The sequence below is a fragment of the Bidens hawaiensis genome, unplaced genomic scaffold (assembly GCF_021521415.1).
Source record: "Bidens hawaiensis isolate Kalapana, Puna unplaced genomic scaffold, B.hawaiensis_p1.1 tig00012998_1, whole genome shotgun sequence".
Taxonomy (NCBI): Eukaryota; Viridiplantae; Streptophyta; class Magnoliopsida; order Asterales; family Asteraceae; genus Bidens; species Bidens hawaiensis.
In genome coordinates, this window is record NW_027492088.1 from 423,517 (window position 1) to 447,291 (window position 23,775).

The 23,775-nt window shown below is 35.6% G+C and overlaps 1 protein-coding gene across 1 annotated transcript; it reads left to right on the forward strand.

The window, feature by feature from the left end:
• Positions 1-3,421: 3,421 nt before the first annotated feature.
• On the forward strand, positions 3,422-9,726 carry LOC143542841 (uncharacterized). The gene is made up of 6 exons (XM_077035325.1): positions 3,422-3,491; positions 7,195-7,475; positions 8,115-8,400; positions 8,503-8,935; positions 9,129-9,216; positions 9,331-9,726. Exons 1-6 carry the CDS (start codon positions 3,422-3,424, stop codon positions 9,724-9,726), a joined length of 1,554 nt encoding a protein of 517 aa, XP_076891440.1.
• Positions 9,727-23,775: the final 14,049 nt, after the last annotated feature.

Here is a 23,775-nt window from a genome sequence, read left to right on the forward strand (position 1 = left end):
GTTCCCTTTCCCTTGTGTTTGTTCATTTGAAATAACTTGTGTACTTGATGCTTTGGAATGAATTAATGATAATATTTTCACTTAATAGTGTCACATGTGTTTTGGGCAATATGTACGTCACACTCAGGCGTTTCCGCTTTAGCCTGGGTGTTACACTTCATTCCGAAATGGCACTTTGCAGGGTTCAGTTTCATGTTATATTTGTCGAGGATATCAAATGCATTCTTGAGATCTTGGAGGTGATCCTTAGCTTTCTTGAACTTCACCACCATATCATCGATATATACTTCCATCGTGTCCCCCAGTTTCTCTTTGAACATCATATTAACTAACTTCTGATAGGTTGCACATGCATTTCTATGTCCAAAGGGCATAGCAATATAAAGAATAAATACATGTGGGAGTCATGAAGGCTGTGTCTTCTTGATCTGAAGGCTCCATTTGGATTTGCTGAAATCCCGAGGATGCGTCCATAAATGTCAGCATTTCGTGGCCAGATGTAGCGTCTACCATTGAATCTATGTTTGGTAGAGGGAATGGATCCTTAGGGCAGAACTTATTCAAGTCCGTGAAATCCACACAAACTCTCCATTTTCCATTCTTTTTCTATACAACCACCACAGCTGCTAACCATCGGGGATATTGAACTTCCCTAATCATTTTTGCCTTCAAGAGTCTTTCTACATCTTCTTGGATGATTATGTTTCTTTCAGGTGCAAACTTTCTTCTCTTTTGATGGATTGGCCTGAAAGAATTATCAATTCCGAGTTTATGTGTTATAATATCTTTGAAAATACCTGTCATATCTTCATGTTTCCATGCAAATGTTGACAACCTTGACTTGAGGAAATCGAGCAAATTTTACTCAATATCCTCAGGAATGGTTGTTCCTATCCTCACTTTGACTTCAGGATCTTCAGGACAAGGAAGTACTTCTTTAAATTCTTGCTCCTTGGCCTCCATTACGTCTTGTGCCTGCTTCTGTAATTGCTACGCTTGCTGGGATTTGGCAGTAGACTTCATAGAAGAGGTGTAGCAATTTTTTGCATTTTGCTGATCGCTGATGATTTTGATAACTCCCCACGGACTTGGGAGTTTCACACACTGATGGTAAGTGGAGGGGACTGCTTCCATGTCGTGTATCCAGGGCCTGCCTAATATTGCAACAAGACAAACAATCAATACCACAAAATTTTTGCATTTTATTTACCCCTTCGACATATACTGAGAGCTTGATATCCCCAATAGTATTCTTAGTTACTCCACTGAATCCAACCAATACCGGGGAACTCAGGATAATCTCATCCTCATGAATATTCATCTTTTTCAACACATCTAGTTGAATAATGTTAACAGAGCTTCCATCATCTATAAGGATCCTGCGCACATAATGGTTAGCCACATATAATGTTATTACCAAACTACCATGGTGAGGATCCTGAATATTGACTCTATCGCTTTCATCAAAGGATATGGTCTTTGTTTGAGTGAGAATGGATGTCTTTGTTGGTCTGTCAACCACTTCTAACTTTCTTTGGTCAGCATTTCTTTTTGCAGCAGAATAACAGGTTCCACAGATGTCAAATCCTCTGGATATGAACATGATTGTTTTTGCATCCGCTGGTGGATGAGTCGGCTTTTCAGGATTTTGCTCTTTTCCCTTTTTCCTGCCAAGTAGCTCTTTCAAGTGGCCATTGCTGAGAAGATAGCTGATCTCCCTTCTGAGTGCAATGCAATCATCAGTCAAGTGCCCAAAGTCTTCATGGAAGGCACACCACTTTGATTTGTCTTTCCAGGCTCCTTGTTTTTCCATCTTCTTTGGCCATCTGGCTTTCTCATCTAAATCTTGCATGGCACACATTAATCCACCAATATCAATAGAAAAACAATATTCGGAGACCTTAGGATATTCTTCATCATCTACTGCATTGATCCTGGGGTTATCAGGCTTATAGTAAGGCTTTGATCGATATGACTTCCCCGGGAATTCGGCTTTCTTGTTCGTCTGATCATACTTCGAGATATCTTTCTTTTTAAAGTTTTTCTTATCGTCTTCTAGCCTGATAAACCTCAGAGCTCTTCTTCTTGCTTCATCTAACGACCTGCACGGAGTCATAACAAGATCATCATAGAAAGAGGAGTTTTTCTCTAACCCCAACTTAAGAGCTTCTACCGCCGAAGCCAGGTTTAGATTTGGAATATCCAACGACTCCTTACTAAACCTGGTAATAAAATCTCTCTAGGATTCCCCAGGATTCTGGGTAACCCTGTAAACATCACCTGTCATCTTCTCGAATGTTCTACTGCAAGAAAACTGGTTATTGAACAAGTTAATTAAATGAGAAAAGTGATAGTATTAGGAGGAATACTCAGTAGCCATTTCATGGCAGCTCCAGTCAAGGTAGACCCAAACCCCTTGCAAAGACATGCTTCCTTGATTTCCATAGGGATTGGGTTGATCTCCATACGCTCTCTATATTGTGCAACGTGTTCCTCAGGATCCGTCGAATCATCATATAGCTTCATATTTGGGGTTTGAAACCGTTTGGGGATCTGTACGTCACCAATTGATGGCACAAATCGGGATATTCTATGACTATCAGTGGGAACTTCAGCTATGGGACGGATTACACCAGGAACATTTGATTTCATGTCCTTAAGTTTCTGTAACTCCCGGGCTAAACTTGAACTTATGCCTGCATCCTGTAAAAATCCTTGAATAGCGTTAAATAGAATTGTATTGAAAGTGTTACCCTGATTAATATTCTGAGGAACAGTCTGGGTTTTGTAGCTTGCATTCCCAAACATAGTGTTTCCCAGAGTAGCAAATGGAGTGGTAGAAGGGTTAGCCTGCATCGGGATAAAGTCTCCCTAGTGCACTTCAGAGGATCCTGCAAACTGTTGAGTCTGAGCAAATGTTTGTTGGGGATTGAAGAACCCTGACGGAGGTACTCTTGAGAATCCTGCCTGTTGCTAAAATCCTGAGGATACCTCCGGCTGATAAGAACCTGAGGGTCCCGTCTGGTGGGACAATCCTGAGGATCCGGACTGTTGAAACGATCCTGAAGATCTTCCCTGCTGCGAAAATCCTGAGGATCCTGCATGTTGAAACGACCCAGCAGAGGACGCATGCAAGCATCCTTGGGATCCAGATGAATGCAATCCTGCAGACCCTGAGTGCTGGAAAAGCGAGGATCCAGGGTTGTATGCCATGGTCGACTCCGGACGCACCATTCCTGAGGATCCTGGAGGAGTGAAATCCAGAGATCTCGGGATTAGTGGTGTAAATTCTTCCACCGGCTTTTTGGCCTTCCTCATATCTTCAAGTTCCTTCACAAGCATCTGGTTGGTCTTATTCTGGCGATCCATCTGTTCCTGTAACCGTCTATACAGAGACATAAGGTCATTGTTGGACCCCATGATGGGATCTGGGGGAGACGGCCTTGATCCCGAGAACACGGGAGTGGCAGGTTTCTTCGGAATGTTGTCAGGTTTCTTCGGGATAATACCAGTAGGAGGAGGAGGAGGCATAAAAGGTCTCATAAAGGAATCCAAAGCCGCGACAGAAGAAGAAACAATTTTCGGTTGGGAAGACATGTTGTGGATGTTAAAAGTAGGGTTTAGTTTGAGAGTTGATAATGATCAAAGCATCGTTTGCCCCCCGGTGGGCGCCAAATTGTTTCGGTCAAAAATTAACAAAGTAACTTTTGATCAAATTAGTACGTGAGGTAGAGTGCTTTATTGAAAACTGAGTGAACACAACGATTTGATTTTGAGGGAAAAAGCCCTTGCTCGTGTGGATCTCCGGCACAAAAACCTCCGGACGGTGAAAACTATCACCGTCAATTTTATTAATAACAAAAAGGTGGTTACAAGTGGTGGAGCTGATAGTAAATCAAATGCTAAGTGTTACAATGAGTGCTAATAGCTAAAGCAGTGAAGTTTGTGTTCTAATCGATCTTATCAGCTTGTTTAAATAAGCAAGGAGTACAACTGAAATTCTGAGAAATCCGGAATAAACCCTAGACTAAGTCTTCCATGTTCCGTTGCTGCCCACGTTTGAGTTGACGAAGTTTCAGCAGTAGCCGTTATTGTTAGTGCATGGTTTGTAACAGATGATCTTTTGTGTTTGTTAGAATTGAGAGCAACGGTCAAAGGGGAGTCTGTTGGTGCATTTTGTGACCATCGCTTTGCTATTCTGATCAGCGGAAACGATGTACGAAGTTAGGACAACTTCGCCATAGGCGAAGTTAGAACAACTTCGCCATAGGCGAAGTTGTAACAACTTCTGCCATAGGTTAAGTTATAACAACTTCGCCTTAGCCCGTGAAGTTGTTTATATATATATATATATGTGTGTCTTGGTTAGGTTTGTGTATCCAGAAAAGTCAGAGTGTGTTTTGTGATCAGTTTATTTGTCTAGAGAGAAACCGAGAGAGAGAGTCGTATGGGACAGCCCGAGGTAGAGCTCACCTCGGGTCGGCCGTCATTTGTTTTCGTGTTTGTTATGTAATGAGTTTCGGTTATTATATAAATGATCTGCAGATTTGTTTATCCCATTCGTGTGTTTGTTCGTGTATGTGTTTTGTGTGTAATCGTGTTCTTCGTCTTCTACACCATAAACGAGTCTAGGAGGATTCCGCACTCCTAGACCTCGTGCGGATCTCGTATCGATCGGCGACGCCGCGGGGGGACTTACAAGTGGTATCAGAGCCTTAGGCTCTTATTCTATGGTTCGAGATCCGCGTTTTGGTGTTTCTGGCACGTTTCTGATGCGTTTCTGGCCGATCAGCGCCGCAGCCGAAGTTATGGGGTTCAGGCGAAGTTGTCGCTTAAATTTTAGGGTTTAGGCGAAGATATAAGGTTAAGCGAAGTTATTCACAACTTCGCCTACCTCACAAGTTCGCTTATCTCAGGCGATGTTATCTGACAGGCGAAGTTATGGACAGGCGAAGTTGACTTTACGCGAAGTTAAAAATCAAAAAAAAAAAAAAAAAGTGTTTGGAGTTTTCGTCTGTATGGCCAGGTGTACACGATTATTGTGAGACTGAAGACGTTGTTCCGTCAACGAGTGAAACTTGTTATCTCTTGGTCTTACGTGTGAACAAATACGTGTCAACTCTAGATATGGAGTTGAGTTTGTGAATGGGATATTGATTGAAACTGGATATTGACACATATTTGGGTGTTTGTGGGCAATGAAATTGTTGTTGTTCGAGGTTGACCAACTGAAGAAAGTCAAATTGAACTGAAGGTTTTCGTCATTACTGGATTGTGGTCAGAGCATATTATTTATGTTATTTTCAAGGCGTTCGAGATTTGGATCATGAAACGTGATGCTTATTTATTAAAGTGAAAATTCTGGAACAAGTTGGATTTAATCGGGAATTAAAGTGTTTATGTTCTTGATCGTTATCCCTGGTGATTGAAGATGCTTCGGATTAATTAATGGTCATGTGTGTTAGATTCTGTCAAGGTGGTTTTGTGATGAAATTGATCACTTGATGTTGAGTAGTTGAAGATTAAACCTTATCGTATGCCGACGTGTTGGTGAAGTTGTGGAGGGAGCCCAACTTCACGTGTTGGTGAAGTCAGAAGGACTCACGTGATTGGTTGAGATGATTAATTAGGCATGGGGATGCATGTATTTCAAAGACCTCAATCTATATAGTCGGAGAAGCTTACACTGAAGGGGAGATCTGATATGGAAGACGCTGGGTGATTGGTAGATTTGTGAAGCTACAAGACATTTTCTGGCACGGCTGGTTGAAGAGCAAACAGAAGATCATCAGTTAAGAGGGAGTCTGTTAGTGCATGGTTTGTAACAGATGATCTTTTGTGTTTGTTAGAATTGAGAGCAACGGTCAAAGGGGAGTCTGTTGGTGCATTTTGTGACCGTCGCTTTGCAATTCTGATCAGCGGAAACGATGTACGAAGTTAGGACAACTTCGCCATAGGCGAAGTTGTACAGGCCCAAGCCCGTGAAGTTGTTTATAAATATATATATATGTGTCTTGGTTAGGTTTGTTTATCCAGAAAAGTCAGAGTGTGTTTTGTGATCAGTTTATTTGTCTAGAGAGAAACCGAGAGAGAGAGTCGTGTGGGACGACCCGAGGTAGAGCTCACCTCGGGTCGGCCGTCATTTGTTTTCGTGTTTGGTATGTAATGAGTTTCGGTTATTATATAAATGATCTGCAGATGTGTTTATCCCATTCGTGTGTTTGTTCGTGTATGTGTTTTGTGTGCAATCGTGTTCTTCGTCTTCTACACCATAAACGAGTCTAGGAGGATTCCGCACTCCTAGACCTCGTGCGGATCTCGTATCGATCGGCGACGCCGCGGGGGGACTTACAGTTATAAACCCCCGTTCTTATAATCACATTAATGACGTGGTCTTATCTGTAAAACAAATAAAAATAATATAGGACAATTGAATTAGTCAAATATCAACCTCAGAATATTCGCATCGGTAGGATAGCTCGGAATCCCTGAATCATAACAAATCCTGAGGATAAAAAATCTGCACCCAACATACTTGATGAAGAATGAATCTTTCACAAAGCCTTTTCGTCAGCTTGAGTGGTTTCAGAAACTCCTCTCCGGGACAAATCCCGAGCTCAAACATCTTTCTCAGCACATCTTGTGTAAATTCAAGACACCTCTGACCGTTGATAATTTAATCACCCTCTGACCGTTGATAATTTAATCACCCTTCTGTTGTTCATTCTGAGTACAAAACAGTTTTGTAAATGTTTAAACCTCCATGAAACTAGAGCTGCCATTTTTTTTCAGAAAAGTTATGAAGAAAGTTGAAAAGATGTGTTGTTCATATTCCATTTGACATGTATTATACTTTGAAAACAAAATTTTGGAAATCAAATCATTTAATTTGTAAACCAAACTTTTGGTTTTGCAGATCTCTTCATCATTATATTTGAGGGCTTTAGGTTATTATTATACCTGACTCTTCATATCTGATTTGACCTATTTCATATTAATTAAGGAGTATATTGTATGCCATATATAGTTATCTACCATATCTAAACACATTTTATATTACTTACAAACTTTCTATTAACATTAAATGTCACTTTTCTATTAAATTTTAATTTAATACACATATTTTGAAAATTCACTTTGATGACACAATCTGAAATGTTTGTTTATCTTTTTTTTTTATATTTGTATATACAGTGGAGTTTCGAAAACGTGGGTTGCCTCATGCTCATCTGTGCTTATTTATGCATGCTGATCACAAACTTCACACAGTTGAATATATTGATCCATTTATTTCAGCTGAAATACCTAACAAAAAGTTAGATCCAGAATTGTATTACCTTGTAAGGGAGTTCATGATTCATGGTCCGTGTGGCATTGCAAATAACAACTGTCCATGCATGATTGACGGAAAGTGTTCTAAAAATTTTCCAAAGAAATTCCATGACTTTACATCCATTGACGGTGATGATTATCCCGTATATAGAAGACGAAATAATAGTTTTTTTTGTTGAGAAGTCAAGTGTGAAGTTGGATAATACAAGCGTTGTGTCGTATAACAAAACACTTTTAAAAGATATCAATCACACATCAATGTTGAGTGGTGCAATCAAGTTGGTTCAATAAAATATTTGTTTAAATATATAAACAAAGGGCATGATAGAGCATCGGTTTGTTTTGTACCAACCAATCAAGAAAATCATAATTAAGAAAACATTGATGAAATCAAAGACTACTATAGTTGCAGATACATATCTGCATGTGAAGCATCATGGAGGATTTTTTCATATGAGATACATTATAAGACCCCCTCAGTGATTAGGCTTCCTTTTCATCTACCTAGACAACAGCAGGTTATTTATGAGGCGTTTGATTATCTTGATGATATCTTAAATAAACCAGTGGTTACTTCCTCAATGTTTTCAGAGTGGTTCAAGTGCAATCAAAATTATCCAGAAACACGCACTTTAACTTACGTTTAATTTCCTATAAAGTTTGTTTGGAAAGCCGACAAACGTTATTGGAAACCAAGGTAAAAAGGGTTTTCCATTGGCAGGATTCATGCAGTTTCTCCTTCTCTTGTTGAAGCTTATTATTTAAGAATTTTGTTGAACAAGGTAAAAGGTCCAACAACATTTTCTCAAATTCGAATAGTCAACTCTGTCGAATATCCAACATTTAGAGATGTATGTTATGCATGTGGCCTTTTGGATGATGACAATGAGTACGTTGAAGCAATTATAGAAGCAAGTTTTACTGGCACTGGTTATTACTTAAGAAGTTTATTTTGCACATTGCTAATATCCGAGAGCATGTCTAGACCTGAATTTGTCTGGGAAACAATGTGGAGTTACTTGTCAGATGACATTTTATACAGACAACGCATTGTTTTAAAGCATCTAGGTATTAAAATCATATAATGATACAAATTGATATTTTATTATTCTATATAAAAAAGATATTGAAATTATTTTTTGTATAACACATTTTCTTTTAAATTTCCAGGTTTAGAACTTAATGAAGAACAACTCAAAAACCTTACATTGTTTGAGATAGAAAATTTTTTATTAAGAAATAATTCTAGTCTAAAAAAGTTTTCTACCATGCCTTTTCCTAATAAAGATTCCATCTCTTCTGCAAATAATCTTTTACTTAGTGAAGAACTAGCTTATGACAAGGTTATGTGTTCTCAAGAGTTTGAACAACTCTTTTCTTCATTTACTGACGAGCAACATTATGTATTTGAAGAAATCATTGAAGCGGTTGATAAGAATAAAGGTGGGGTATGTTTTGTTTATGGTTATGGTGGCACTGGAAAAACTTATCTTTGGAATACCTTATGTGCATCTATAAGATCTCAAGGAAAAATTGTTTTAAGTGTTGCTTCAAGTGGAATCACATCACTTTTGTTATCCGGAGGTAGGACTGCACACTCCAGGTTTCACATTCCAATTAATTTTAGTTGAAGATTCATTTAGTTACATAAAGCCAGATAGCGATCTTGCATGTTTATTAAGAGAAACCTCACTAATTTATATGGGATGAAGCACTGATGGTACACAAGCATGGGTTTAAAGCTCTGGATAGATCATTAAAAGATATTTTAACATCTACATCTGGAGGTTCTTCAGTTTACCATTTGATGGAAAGGTGATTGTTTTTGGAGGATACTTTAGACAAATATTACCGGTTGTCCCAGGTGGATGTAGACAACAAATTGTAAACTCATGTTAAAGTTCGTCTTACATTCAGAGAAATTGCAAAGTCCTTAAGTTGACAAAAAATCTGAGGTTAACTACCTCAAACCATTCAACTGAAATTCAACAAACATAGATGTTTGCACAATGGCTTTTGGATATAGGCGAAGGTAATGTTGGTGGTACCAATGATGGTGAAGCTCAAATTGAAATACCAGAAGATCTTCTTATCAGACATTCATGTGATCCAATTTCTGAGTTAATAGACTTTGTGTATCCGTCCGTTTTACAAAATTTCAAAGAAAAAGATTATTTTCATGAAAGAGCAATACTTGCTCCAAAAAATGATATTGTTCAAGAAATTAATGATCGTTTGTTGTCAATATTTCCTGGAAAAGAAAGGGAATATCTAAGTTCTGATAGTGTATGTCCTACCGACATGATTAATGAGAATTTGGATGAAAGGTTATGCTCCCCTGACATTCTTATGGAATTAAAGCATCAGGTTTGCCAAACCACAAGTCAGTGTTAAAGGTAGGAGTTCCTGTTATGCTTCTAAGAAATATTGATCAAAAAAGTGGATTGTGTAACGGTACTCGGTTAAAGGTGGTCTCATTGGGAAAACGTATTATACAAGTGGAGATTATATCAGGTAGTAATATTGAAGATAGGCATTATATTCCAAGAATTACTTTGATACCTACCGACAAAAAACTTCACATTAAGCTACAAAGAAGACAATATCCGCTTGCTTTATGTGTTGCAATGACCATAAACAAAAGTCAAGGGCAATCACTATCAAGAGTTACATTATATTTGAAAAAGCCCATTTTTACACATGGTCAATTTTATGTCGCATTATCAAGAGTTACAAGATGAGACGGACTTAAAGTTCTAATTATTGATAGTGATGGTAATACTTCAAATGAAACATCAAATGTTGTATATAAAGAAGTATTTCGAAGTTTGTAAGTATTTTTCAAAAGTTTAACAATATTCATGTTTTTAAACAATTATTGTAAACTATTTTGCATCTCATAATGTTTAGATATAATCCACAATCATAATGGTTGAACTCATTCAATATAATAAAAAGGCTTTACTTCATGCCATATAATAAAAAGTAGTACATCATCATAATACTAACTTACAAACATCTTAAATTACAAAAAGTCTTACATAAAGTTAGACATATCCTAAGTTAAAACATTACTACAAATATTGTTCAGAAACTTTCATTCACCATACTTCAAAAGTCAAAGTCATGATTACGAAACATAGAACATAAAAAACAAATAGTCTTAATTGTTCACCACATTACTTATGATTATCTTCCCTTCCCTTTTGTTATAAGCAAACAAACATCTGTCACCAACATTCAAGTCAAAAGTGGTTAACATACCTTTGAAGTCGTGGACACGGTATCTCGGTTTGTTGTGTGGAGTTTCCACACGAAGTTCACTTTTAAACTCCACACCGTTGTTGTTTCTGATAATCACCTTCCTTGCAATATTTAACTTAGATTTTCTTGCAAACCGCTTTGGTAAACGATGCAAAAAAATGGGAAATATTATATTTTATGAATCATATATTTGGAGTTAAAAATTAAAACTAGCACCAATTGTTTGAGCATTACCAAACGATCAACAATTGTTTTTTGGAACTGTAGATCATGATTATCAACCACATTATCCGCACTATCATTATCTTCATCACCATTGTTACCAACATCAACCTCGTTAACCGCACCATCATTTTCTTCATCACCATTGTTATCAACATCAACATCAACATCGAAATTAGAGTTTGCATAAAAATGTTGCTGTTCCACATCAACATTATGTTCAGACTCATGATTCATTCCCACGGAACTTACTTCAAACTCAGTATTATTCTCATCAACATTATCATTAGATTCATCTTCAATAGATTCAAGATCAACAACTATAATTTCTCTAACATTATTCGGATATTTAAATGGTGTCAACCTATATTCCATACCATCTTCCCTGAAAGCTGTCAACTTGAAAACATCTTTAGCATCATAATCAAATACCAGATACTGTCCCCTTTTCAGTTTTAATGCTTCAACAATTTTCAGCCAACCCCTCCAAAATAAAACTTTAGTCCAATATGAAGAATGTTGACTGTAGAATCATTCATGTCATTAGCACGTATGGTAAAGTATCTGATAGGGATATTTTTGAGGTCTTCAAAACGTTAAACAAACAAAGTTGGCACCACCTTTATGTTCAAAAAAATGAAAAACTTTTTTAAAAATTTTCATACCCTAACTATTACTTTAAACTCACAATAAGAATACATACCGTATAATCAATGTCAAGATGGAACAGGAAGTTGTAGAATGAATTACCATCAGCAGTAACACGACTTTCATTGAAATGCTGAATTGTTAAACATGAATTTCCTTCATGCTTAAAGACCAAGAAATCGTCATATGCTAACTTCAAATCTGAAGCAAGGTTTTTCCATCCTGTAGTTATCCTATAAGCATTCTTCACATACTTTATTGAAACTGTCCATCTGGATCCGCTTTTTGTTCGAATAATAGTAGAACCAAGTGGATAATTGTATTTAGAAATAACTCACCGTAGGTTAACGGTATCTTCTGAAATAAATACAAATTCAAAATCATCTTACATTAATATACTTATTATGTACTGATACTATTTAAAAATTACAAGACTTACCATAGAACTTGCATTAGGCTTAAGTATAATCTTAAAAAACTTTGGACCCATCTGACCCGTGAATGATTGTAACAGTCAATTTTGTATTACAGTTTATCTTATCATTCAAACATATCAACAAATAAAGACAAACACAATGTCAAAATAATACAAACATTGTATCATTCTGATTTTTTTTATTTTCAAAAGCCCTTATTTTAATTATCAAAATACATATATGTAACATCCCGAATTTATAAAAATAATATTAATTATATTATTTAATATTGGTGGGAAAGTTTATTCGGGTTATTGGGGAAATAATAAAATAAAGTAGGAATTTTTACGAGTCGGGCTTGTGTTGGGTTAAGTAATATGGGTAATGGACTTGGATTAGAAAGGAAGGAAGATGGACCATGGGCTCATGTAAGGCCCCGTTCCCGGTGCCATACATTGGACGTTGGATTTACTCATTAAAATAGTTCTTAACATCAGAGTTAAATAAAACTTTCGCGGAATCATAAAATTTTCATAAAACATTACATAATAATTCACAACTTGTCTTAATTAAACATTCTTGTCTTTCAAAATAAACGTCAATTAACATTAAAACATCCGGAGTCTTCAGATGTCAGTCGCTTATTCCCCCACCATGTGCCCTCTCAAGTTAGCTGTCCCCATCTACTCACCTGCGTGCATACTAAAAGTCAGCTACGCTGAGTGAGTTCTAGTTAATCAAGCAACTTACCATACAACCATTACATGCATTATATACGTATCCGAAGACACATAGTCCACTGTCTAACCTACTCACTTACCTCTTAACCACTTACTGCCTCCTAACCACTTAGCCACTTGTTTACGGACTCACATTGAGGCTTGCCCTCCCACGCACTCACGTTATGCCACTTAATAACAAAGACACGTATAAGCTTACCCTACTACGCACTCGCGTTATGCCACTTTAATGACGAAGGCACGTATAGGCTTACCCTACCACGTACTATCGTAATGTCACTAACACCTTTACTAGACCCTTACCACTTCTATCACACTATACTCTACTTGTATACAACACACTTTATATCATTACATCATTTACATAATAACCACTTGAACTCGGTTACGTTCACTGTTTATGGTTATTCCTTTCTTGAGTTGTGCACGGCTAACTGTATAATAATTACATGTATCAATTAACTATCACTACTCATCGTATTTCTAGTTTAATTATAACCCTCAACGAACGGGGTTTTAGGGGCGACAACCCCTAGTAGGGTCCAAGGGGCAGAGCCCCTGGCTGGGGTCGAGCTGCCCGGTCAGCTTGGAAAAATTTTATTTCCATTAACTGTCTTAACACATTTTCCATTAGGATTTTAAATTATTATATTATTTGCCATCACATTTTATATAACGAATTAAGCCTAATTCGTTATCAGGCTTAATTCGTTACAGAAAATGTGATGGCAAATAATATAATATTTAAATCTTAATGGAAAATGTGTTAAGACAGCTCGACCCCAGCCAGGGGCTCTGCCCCTTGGACCCTGCTAGAGGCTGCTACCCTAGAACCCCGCTGCTAGGGGCGCTGCCCCCGGACCCCTGCTCGTTGAGGGTTATAATTAAACTAGAAACACGATATGGGTAGTTATGGTTAAATTGATACGTGTAATTGTTATACAGTTAGTCGTGCACAGCTCAAGAAAGGAATAACCATAAACAGTGAACTTAACCGAGTTCAGGTGAGTTTCTAGCCCCACTTCCTTGTTACGTTTTCGGGGCTGTGTGCATACTCGATGTGAAGTGTGAATACACTTACCTTCAGTGGTAAGTGTATGTTATAATGTTTGATATTATATACATATATAGATGTTATGAATGGACGTCTGTCGATGCGTGAACGATCTTCGGATATTACACGTGTAGACAGGGAGGGTAACGTTAGTCGGTGCATGAACAATCTTCGGATATTGAGCATACCGGCAATGGGAATGATCTCCAAGTGGTTATTAGTGTGTTTAAATGTTATGATGCAACTTGGTTATTATGTAAATGATGTAATGATATAAAGTGTGTTGTATACAAGTAGAGGTATAGTGTGATAGAAGTGGTAAGGGTCTAGTAAAGGTGTTAGTGACATGACGATAGTACGTGGTAGGGTAAGCCTATACGTGCCTTCGTCATTAAAGTGGCATAACGCGAGTGTGTGGTAGGGTAAGCTTATACGCGTCTTCGTTATTAAGTGGCATAACGTGAGTGCGTGGTAGGGCAAGCCTCAATGTGATTCCGTAAACAAGTGGCTAAGTGGTTAGGAGGCAGTAAGTGGTTAAGCGGTAAGGTGAGTAGGTTAGACAGTGGACTATGTGTCTTCGGATACGTATATAATGCATTTAATGGTTGTATGGTAAGTTGCTTGATTAACTAGAACTCACTTAGCGTAGCTGACTTTTAGTATGCACGCAGGTGAGCAGATTAAAGAACTAGCATGAGGATGGCACATGGCATGGATTGAATGGCTGACTTCTATTGATAAAAAGAAATAATGTTTTAACACGATGTTTTATGTTATGATTTAAAGACAAGTTTGTAATGCTTTGTAAAGAATGATCGAAGTTTTATATTCCGTGAAAGTTTTAATTAACTATGATTTGTAAGAACTGTGTTTATGAGTAAATCCGACGTTAAAGTAGGGCTACCGGGTTCGGGGCCTTACAATATACATAATTTTTCAATCAATTTTGTTATGCAATCTACAAAAACATAAAGATAACATATATTAAAACATTAAACTTGAAAGATTATTTTAATCATCACCGTCTTTACTCAAAATTTTCACGGTTTCACTTAGTTTAACCTTAATCAACAGAATACTTAGTATGCAAAAGGTAACTCAACAAATATTGAAGATTTTAAAAACACGATAACTGATTCTTTGAAATCAGCGTATATTCTTTCAATGTTGAAGATGGAAGACTGAATATCGAAGATGAAAAGTTGTTAATGTACATATTTGTGGTTAAAGAAGGTTTTATTGGGATTAAAAGTTATATTGATTATTATGTTGTTGATTTTTATTGTAACAGTGTAATATACTTATTATTTTCTTTTTTTATAACATTTTTAATCATGCCTATAATTAGTAATTCAATATTTAATATAATGTTTTTGTTTAACATTTTTTCCAAACATTTTAAGTTTTTCATAATCATTCTCGATTTTTCTCTTTGACAATCTTATATAAAAAAATATTTCTAAACTTGATCAAAGAAGTTAAGCATATAAATAACATAAATGAAGTCATTATGTATACTTTATTCCCTGCATATTTAAGTTAAATAATTTTAAAGAATTTAACCATACTAATTATCATGTACGAAGTAATTTTTTAAATGATCTACGAAATTTTTGTTGTCACTTGATTCAAAGATCAAAATGGATTATTCGATAAAAATAATATGGTGTTTAGAAATTTGTAAATGAAAACTACAACCTATATCTCTTAACACAATATATTTGTAATTGAATTTTATGTTTATATGTGAATTGATTTTTATAAATTTTATACATCTTATTATATATTGTTATTAATATGTTTATGAAAAAACATTTTCTCAACCCATGTAGCACACGGGCATAAAAGCTAGTATTCTAATAAAGTAAAATAACTGTGGACATTTGTCATCTTTTGGTTAATTCTCATAATTTTTTCCCTCCAAAAGTAATATATTAATTGATCATAATATATGCAAGTAATCAATAATTGTTCACTTTCCATATAAACTCTATTATTATTACATATATACATTTATATGAATATAAATGTTAACATATTAATTTTCTATTTATTCCAAAATACTTTGTGAAATCCAAAAATCAACAACAAATCATGTTTCTCAAAAATTGAAAAGAATATAATTTCAAATGTTATCATTAACCCATTGTACTATGTATATTATAGAAGATTGCAAAGAAAAACAAAAATCGAATATGTTTTCATTTTACAAAGTAATTTTTTAATCATTAAATTATAAATATATGCTTAAAAGTCTATCGATTTTTTTTAAAATCAATCCATTTATCTATTATTATTATTGTTATTGTATATTGTCATATAAATTTATAAATTATAAATATATGCTTTAAATATATCCATTTATTTTTTCAGTTAATTTAGTAAACTATATATATATATATATATGTTAAAATGTAAGGATAGTATATACGAATCACTTTCAGACATAACAAAGTTTATCATATTTAATTTCTTAGTTTCTTTTTATCAAGGATTGTTTCGGGTTTTTTGTGGAACTTAAATTTGATTTTTATGGGTCAAAAGTTGATAAATAGATTGTTTGGTAAAAGTTAACTACATTTAGGTCAAAATTTGTTACGAGTCAAAAATGGGAAATTTGAGTATTTTTAAAATTTTGAGAATGCAAATAGATTGATCGTCAAATTTATTATAGATTTAAAGTGTTGACTTAAACATGTCAAACGGGTGAAAGTTAGAACTTTAAACATGATTCGGGTTTCAAATTTATTTTCAAGTGCATTTTTGAAAATAATCAAAAGGTTTGGGATTTGACAAATTGTCTATTTTTCTCTTAACTATTAACATATAATAAAAGATTGTGAACACTTTCGACATGCCACTCATGCCTATCAACGCTTCTAACTTTTATCAAGTTTAAAATATTTATGTCAACGTTAACTTTTCCTTCAATTATGATCATAACATTGTATGAGAAGCATGTCATGCATACTATGCTAAAATGAAACAAAATACAAAATTTAATGGGTTAACATGTTATCTTTTATGTTGTCATTATGATAAAGTCGAGAAGCCCCCTAAAACTTATCAAAATCTTTTTCATGGAGTAGCTCAAAAAAACATAATTCTTGAAGAACATCTGTTAAAATTTAATGTTCTCATCTTCTTCGATAGGTGGTAAATTGATAAATATATCAATAAAGGTAACACTCATTCTATATTTAGGCTGAGTGGTTAGAACTACTATCATATGAGAGGTCTTATTTTCGAAATTGGTTCATAACCAAAATTCTTTCAATTATACATATATGACATTGAGAATGAAATTTCAATCGAAAGAAGCATTCTAGGGTACGTTTTTGCACGTGCATTTTTTTTATTAAGTTCATTTAAAAAAATTATTTTGTGATATAAATAAAATCAATTATGCAAACATAGTATAGATACACACATAAATGTGATACACTTTTTAACATACGCTATGTAATTATTTGCTTTACTTGTAATTTTATAATTTGAATTATCTCGTGTGTGACACGGGCTCTAAAAATAGTTAGATAATATACACATATGTATATACATGTATAAAAATAATATGTATATATACATATATGTATATACATGTTTTTAAGTATTATACATATATGTATAATTTAGCAAAACAAAGAATTTTTTTTATGAAATAAGGATGCTAGATAAACGTTTTAGCTTTTTTACTTTTTTTTATTTTCGCATTTGATTTGGTTTTATAAATTTTTTAATTAGTTTTTTAAGGGTATTTTTTGTGTTCCAAAAGGGTTATCAAAGTTTTCAAATTTCAAATAATTTTCACACGATTACAATCATATATCTATTTTATTATATTATTAAGGTGGTGCGATGGGCGAAAGAGTAATTTAACAATTATAGGACGAGGATAGAAAAGACATTTCACAATTTGGCAGAAAAAGTATTTGTCATTACCTTATTTCGTGCTTCAAGCGTATCGTACAAGTTTATGAAGAAGCCTCATGATTAGTGTAATTACTCGTCTATCCTTTAAGGTTTATTATGGTGCCATAAATACAAGGTTAAAGTGTCATTAAGAGTTTTTGTTTGATCCCGTTTTCAATCGTTCTTAATCAATAACTAATGTTTAGATCTGATCTAGATCTATACGTTAATATTAATCATACGGATCTAACTCTTTAATACCTTAGCTCAATTGTTATTAGTATGTAGTATATATTATCAATAAGTTTAACGTGAAGCTTGAGAGAAAGAGAGAGAATACTTTAAATCTTTCTGAATAATATTAATTCTCTCAAAACTTCCACATCTACAAGTGAACAGTGGTTCACTATTTATAGAAGACGATCTGGTTCGCTCACATCCCCTAGCGAACCAGCATCCCCTTCGTTAAATAAATTAACTTAACGAACTACCCCCTGATTCGTTACATCCCCTAATGAATCAGGAGGGAATACAATATAATGTCCTAGTTCGCTAACATTCCTAGCGAACTAGACTTAACCTTAACGAACTAGTCTTTGTTCGCTAACATTCCTAGCGAACTAGACTCAAACATAACGAATTAGTTTAAATAAACATTAAATATTACATTTAAATATTAAATAAACATTAATGATAATTACAAAGACTCTAGACGCAAAACCGTGCACTAACAGACACCCCCTCGTCTTGAGCTCTTTGTCTTTAACTTATTTGAAACACTTTGTCTGCCAATCTCTGCAACTATGAATCCCATGTTCATGGCATACACGAACAACACGTTGGAATTGCATAGCCAGGTCGTAATCTTCTTGGCGTTCAAACAAAATCTGCTTCCTGTGTAGCACGTCATTGTCTGTCTCTGATAAATTAACCAACCACATCGGATCGATTATCTTGATGAGCTCAGTCTGTAGTCCTCGACCACGAACAATAACGGCCTCGCCAGTACGATTGTCATAGTACCAACGGTTGAAAGACAGATGAATATCTTGAGGCATTGTCTTCACAGGAACCCTTCTCATTGTCTTTGGTGGCTTCACTTTCAAGACAAGTTTCTTCCAGCCGGTCCTTGGATCAATCTCATCAGTACGTTTACGTCTTGGGACCTGGGGCTTGAAGAATTTGAAGCCATGATTGACCTCGAACAGTAAGTGTTGACGGAACCACTCAGCCATTCGGTTACACCCACGATTGAAAAATGGACGTCTCGCGAGGGTTCGTACATCCCAACGCAGTAATGTTAAAACATCCATTATCCTCTCGTAATATTGGACACCCTTTTCCCATTTCACAATACATACCTTAAGGTCTGAATCATAGAGCCAAGAGACAATATCACCATGTACCTTAGAAACAGTCTTGAAGGTAGTCATCTGATTTGCCTCAATCCAAGCAGCAGCGGTATCCTTTCTTTCTTTATCTACATACCGAAAAGCACTGATGATCTTACCCACTTTCTGGCGTTTGAACCATCTTTCAATGTCATCATCAGTCACTTCTTTGAGTGAAGGAACCGTTCGCTGCACAATCTTCTCCAAATCATCCTCAGTCTCTTTAATTACGTCTTCATGAAATACCGGAGCACCTTGATCAACATTTTCGTGTTGATACAATTCCGGGTACTCTTCAGCTGTAATATCCTCCATCTTAATCTCCTCGTTCTCATAAATAAAATCTGTATCCATAAATATCGGATCAACTTCCATTTCATCCTCATTGATCACTTCGACATCGGGCTCAGTCTCTAATACAGTCAGCTGATCGTTATTTAGCCCAAGTAGAATCGAGATCTGCTCCCTTGTCAAAGATCTAACCACAAACTCACCAATCTGTATCTCATCTTTGTTCACCATACGTCTAACTATCCCCAATTCGTCAATAAATATCACCGTGTAGCCTCAATCATTTCTATTGGCTTGGCAGCTGTTGGATCTTGAAATGAAATTATCTGTTTGTTTGAATCATCAGCGCCACTAACACCAGCACCAGAGGATGAACCGTGCGATTGTTTAGGCTCACCTCCTGCATCAGATTCGTCAGGATCATTATCATCATTTTTGAGTTTCTTGAGGGCATCTTCTTTACAAGTTAATTGTAAAGTTAACTCATCTTGTTCTTTTAATTTCACCCCCTGAGACTCAACAATCGTATGTAACGCCTTGGTCTCCTTTTGACAGGAATAAATATAACTCATCATCTTTCGTTGATTCTCAATGAGTCGTTCTTGAGTTTGTCTGTCAGCTGCCATTTGATTTTCATATAAATGTAGCAGATTAAGCAGCATTTCTGTTTGTCGACCTGGTGGTAAGTTGTATACAGATGGATGAACAGGTTGAACAGGTCCTTGAGGCCGAGTGATTCTCATGAATGAGACATCACTAGGCGGAGGTGGAGGAAGAGTAGTTGTAGGCAGAGGAGGAGGTCTCATTGAAGTTGTTGAAGAGACAGTAGACAGCACAGCAGGAGGCCTCGGTATCTCGGTCAATGCCATTTGAGGAATTAAACCGAGCCTCTCATGTGACACCATCGTCGTGGTCAAAGTAAGCATCGGAGTGCTAGTAGTTAGTGGCACCACCGAGCTTTGAGTAGTTGATTGACGAGGTGGTGGTGTTCCAATAATTACACCAGCCCCAGAAGACACACGGGGCTTCTTTGATGGTTCATCAGTAGCTACAGCTTTGCCCTTTCGTTTTCGTTCTAGCTGAGCTTTCATGATGGCAGCTAGGGCAGCATCAACTGCATCTTGTTGTTCTTTCAGAGCTCGCTCACCAGCTCCATCATCACCATCACCATTGTTACCATCATCATCCCCACCATCATTGTTCCCACCTTCTCCCCCTTCACGCTCGGATCCGAATCATCATGGATCCAGCGTTCATTAGGAGGACATACATAATCTGGATTGATTATATGACCAATCATCTTTTTATCCTGTGGCTTATCCTTTCGATAAATCAACATCCGATGCACCGTTTCAGCTTTCATATGTTCCATATCAAGAACATCATTCACCAACGATCGATCAATCACCAAATCCGGTATCAGATCTTGAATAATTAATTGTAGAAAGCGTGGATACATCAAGAACTTATTTGACGGTAGAGTTGGTTGAACTTGCTCTTTCAAATGATCAAAGATGAGTTCTGAATAGTTGAATGGCTTGTTCAGGATTAAAGCAACAAATGCCGATTGTAAGCTCAGTCTACATTCATCGAAACCACCGCGACGTCCACTCAAGCAATGAAGCAAGACATGCAGCAAATACTTGTAAGGTGGACACAGTCCATTCTTGTTCAACATTGATCGACGAATATCACCCCATAATTTAATCTTGTGAATAGCCCCCTAACCAGCGTCCTGTCAAATTCACTCGGGTAATCATCACTATCGTCAAATTGAAGTACCCGACGAATGACCTCAACATCAATCGTGATCGGAAACTGATTAATTGTAGCTTGAACCCAATTACTTTCCTCAACATATACTGCCGTGTTCCAGAACTGCCTGATTATACTAAGATACACCTTAGGTTTAGCAGTGATTGCATAATGTATCTTCGAACGGCGTAAGAAATTCAACATAGCTCCGAACGTCCTTAAATCAGCCACATCATGATCGACATAAGCACAGATGTTGTCCTTCTTATCGAACTGTAATAGAATCATTTCGACTTGTTGAGTTTGTTGTGGTGGTTGTCCTTGTGGTTGTTCTTGACGAGGTTGTTCTTGTTCAGCCATGATTTACTGTTATAAATAAAAAACCGTACATAAGAATAGATAACACACAATATATCCAAAAAAAATATGTGTAATTAATCTAGTTACTCGTATTAGACGATTTATAATCATTAATTAAATTAACTGAATATTAAATTTAGTAAACTAATTAAATTTTTTTTAAATGTCATTCGTTAACAATCACACTGATTCGTTATACAAAGATAACGAATCAGGCAATTCGCTATCAAGTAAATAACTTAACGAACTGGACTTAGCGAATCATTAATTAAGTTAACGAACTAAACTCTAGTTCGTTATATTTTAAGCGAATCAAACTCTGATTCGTGTGACGTCTTATTCGCTAAGCTAGTTCGTGTAAAATCTTAACGAATTGGACACGAAACAGTTCCAATTCGCTAAGACTAACGAATGGTCAAAATTAAAACTTTTTCTTTGACTTCACAAAGTCAAGGTCAAAATTATCAAGAACAATAATAGTCAACATCTTAACCAAGATTCAATTCGGCCATAATCATCGTTGAACTATCACTATAATCAGCTTGTTAAGCTCGGAAACACACTCGTTAATGTAGGTGAATGAGATTGAGACTCATTACCCAAATGTGTTAATCATCAAACGAAACAACAGTGAATATCAAGAACACATAACAATAATTAACCCAACAAACAATAATCAAATATTGATTAGAGTCCACCAAGGGTATCGGAGAGTGATTCTGATCATAATTATATCAAAATCAGCCAATTTAAGAACATAAATTATACTCAAAAGAGTTTCAAAGGTTCAAACCCTTAAATCCCTAAAATCACATAATTCAACAGTTAATTCATTGTCATTTTTGACGAAAATGATATCGCCAAGAACATTTATACCTTAGACACTCAAATTGATCTTTGAAATGTTCAAACTTAAAGATCGAAAGTATCAGAGAGAATTTGAATAGTTTCTGAAAGATGAAGAAAGAAGACGAACAGTGGAATACTATTCGTTATCTTGTCTTATATAGCGATACACGAAACCCTAGGCACAACTTGCACGAATCAGACGATTCGTTTAACTTAAATTTAGCGAATTAGCCCATTCGCTAACTCAATTTGTTACCTTATGTTAGTGATTCGTTAAATTAAAGATAGCGAATCAAGACATGATTCGTGTCATGATTCGTTAAATATGTATAACGAAGGGATGATTCATTACAGAGTGCGGAAGCGAATTAGGTTAGCGAACCAGATGCTAGTTCGCTAAGGAATCACCTAGTTCGTTATCCATAAATAACCAATGGGAGTTTAGCAAATTAAACCCTTTTATTTAATTTTAAGTTAAATAAATAAATGAATAAATTAATGAAATAAATCAATAAGTTAAATTATCGAGAAACCCTTATATCCCAACAACCTAATACGTTAAAATTGTTTCAGATTACCGAAACTTAACTTAAAAAAAATTTATTTAAGTATATAGTATAAAGAAGACGAAAATATTTTTGGAATTTTGTAAAATATTTTTAAAAAATAAAGAATGTATTTACAGAAGAATATCCAATCCTTTAAATAGACCATTTTTTTTAATGATTTTATCAAAAGCAGTACATATTTTTGTATTTTTGTTGAGTTTGAGCAGAGAGTCATATTGACCAAATTGCCCTTCCATCACAGTTTTATATTTCAGCGATATTATGACTGGCGATAAGTCAGTCATTGGTATTGTTGTCCACATAAGTCTAATAACACACATTCAAGTATTTTTGTGATATGATTAAATAGTTCAATTAGAGCACAAAATATCAGAAATTATCAGCCTCTAATCTTAGTTCAAGCTTAATTTGATTTTTGCCAAATCATCCCAACTTGACTTAAACCATTATATTGTTGATCAAAATTTTGATACCAATTGTAGAAATTTTGAGCAATGCATCAAGTTTCCTTTACTACTGTGAATGACTATGCACGAGTCCATCTGTCGGCTTACATACATTGTATCCCCTGGGGTCCGTTTCTTAATGGTATTAAGACGCACGCAAGTGAGGAACAATTGTATGACTAACAGCGGATTTTGATCTAGTAAGTAATTTAAATTGTACGAGGTACAGCGGTGATCAAGTTTAATGACTTTGGGTTTGCTCTAGAAAGCGAGTGAAATATTCATGCATATGAATACCCAGATGGTTAAGCCGCAAAAAGACTCACAGTGTCCAGAATCTTAACGCTTGTTATTTGCTTTTTATTTGATTTTTTGGTGATCAACAAATATAAGGCTTGAGTATGACTGGTTATTACATTTCTGCAATCCTCACCAAGACTTTTGCTAGAAACTAACAGCCCTTTCAATTTGGCGTTTCTTTATGTTTATATCACATACTTTACTCTACTGGGTTGTTTTAAGACCT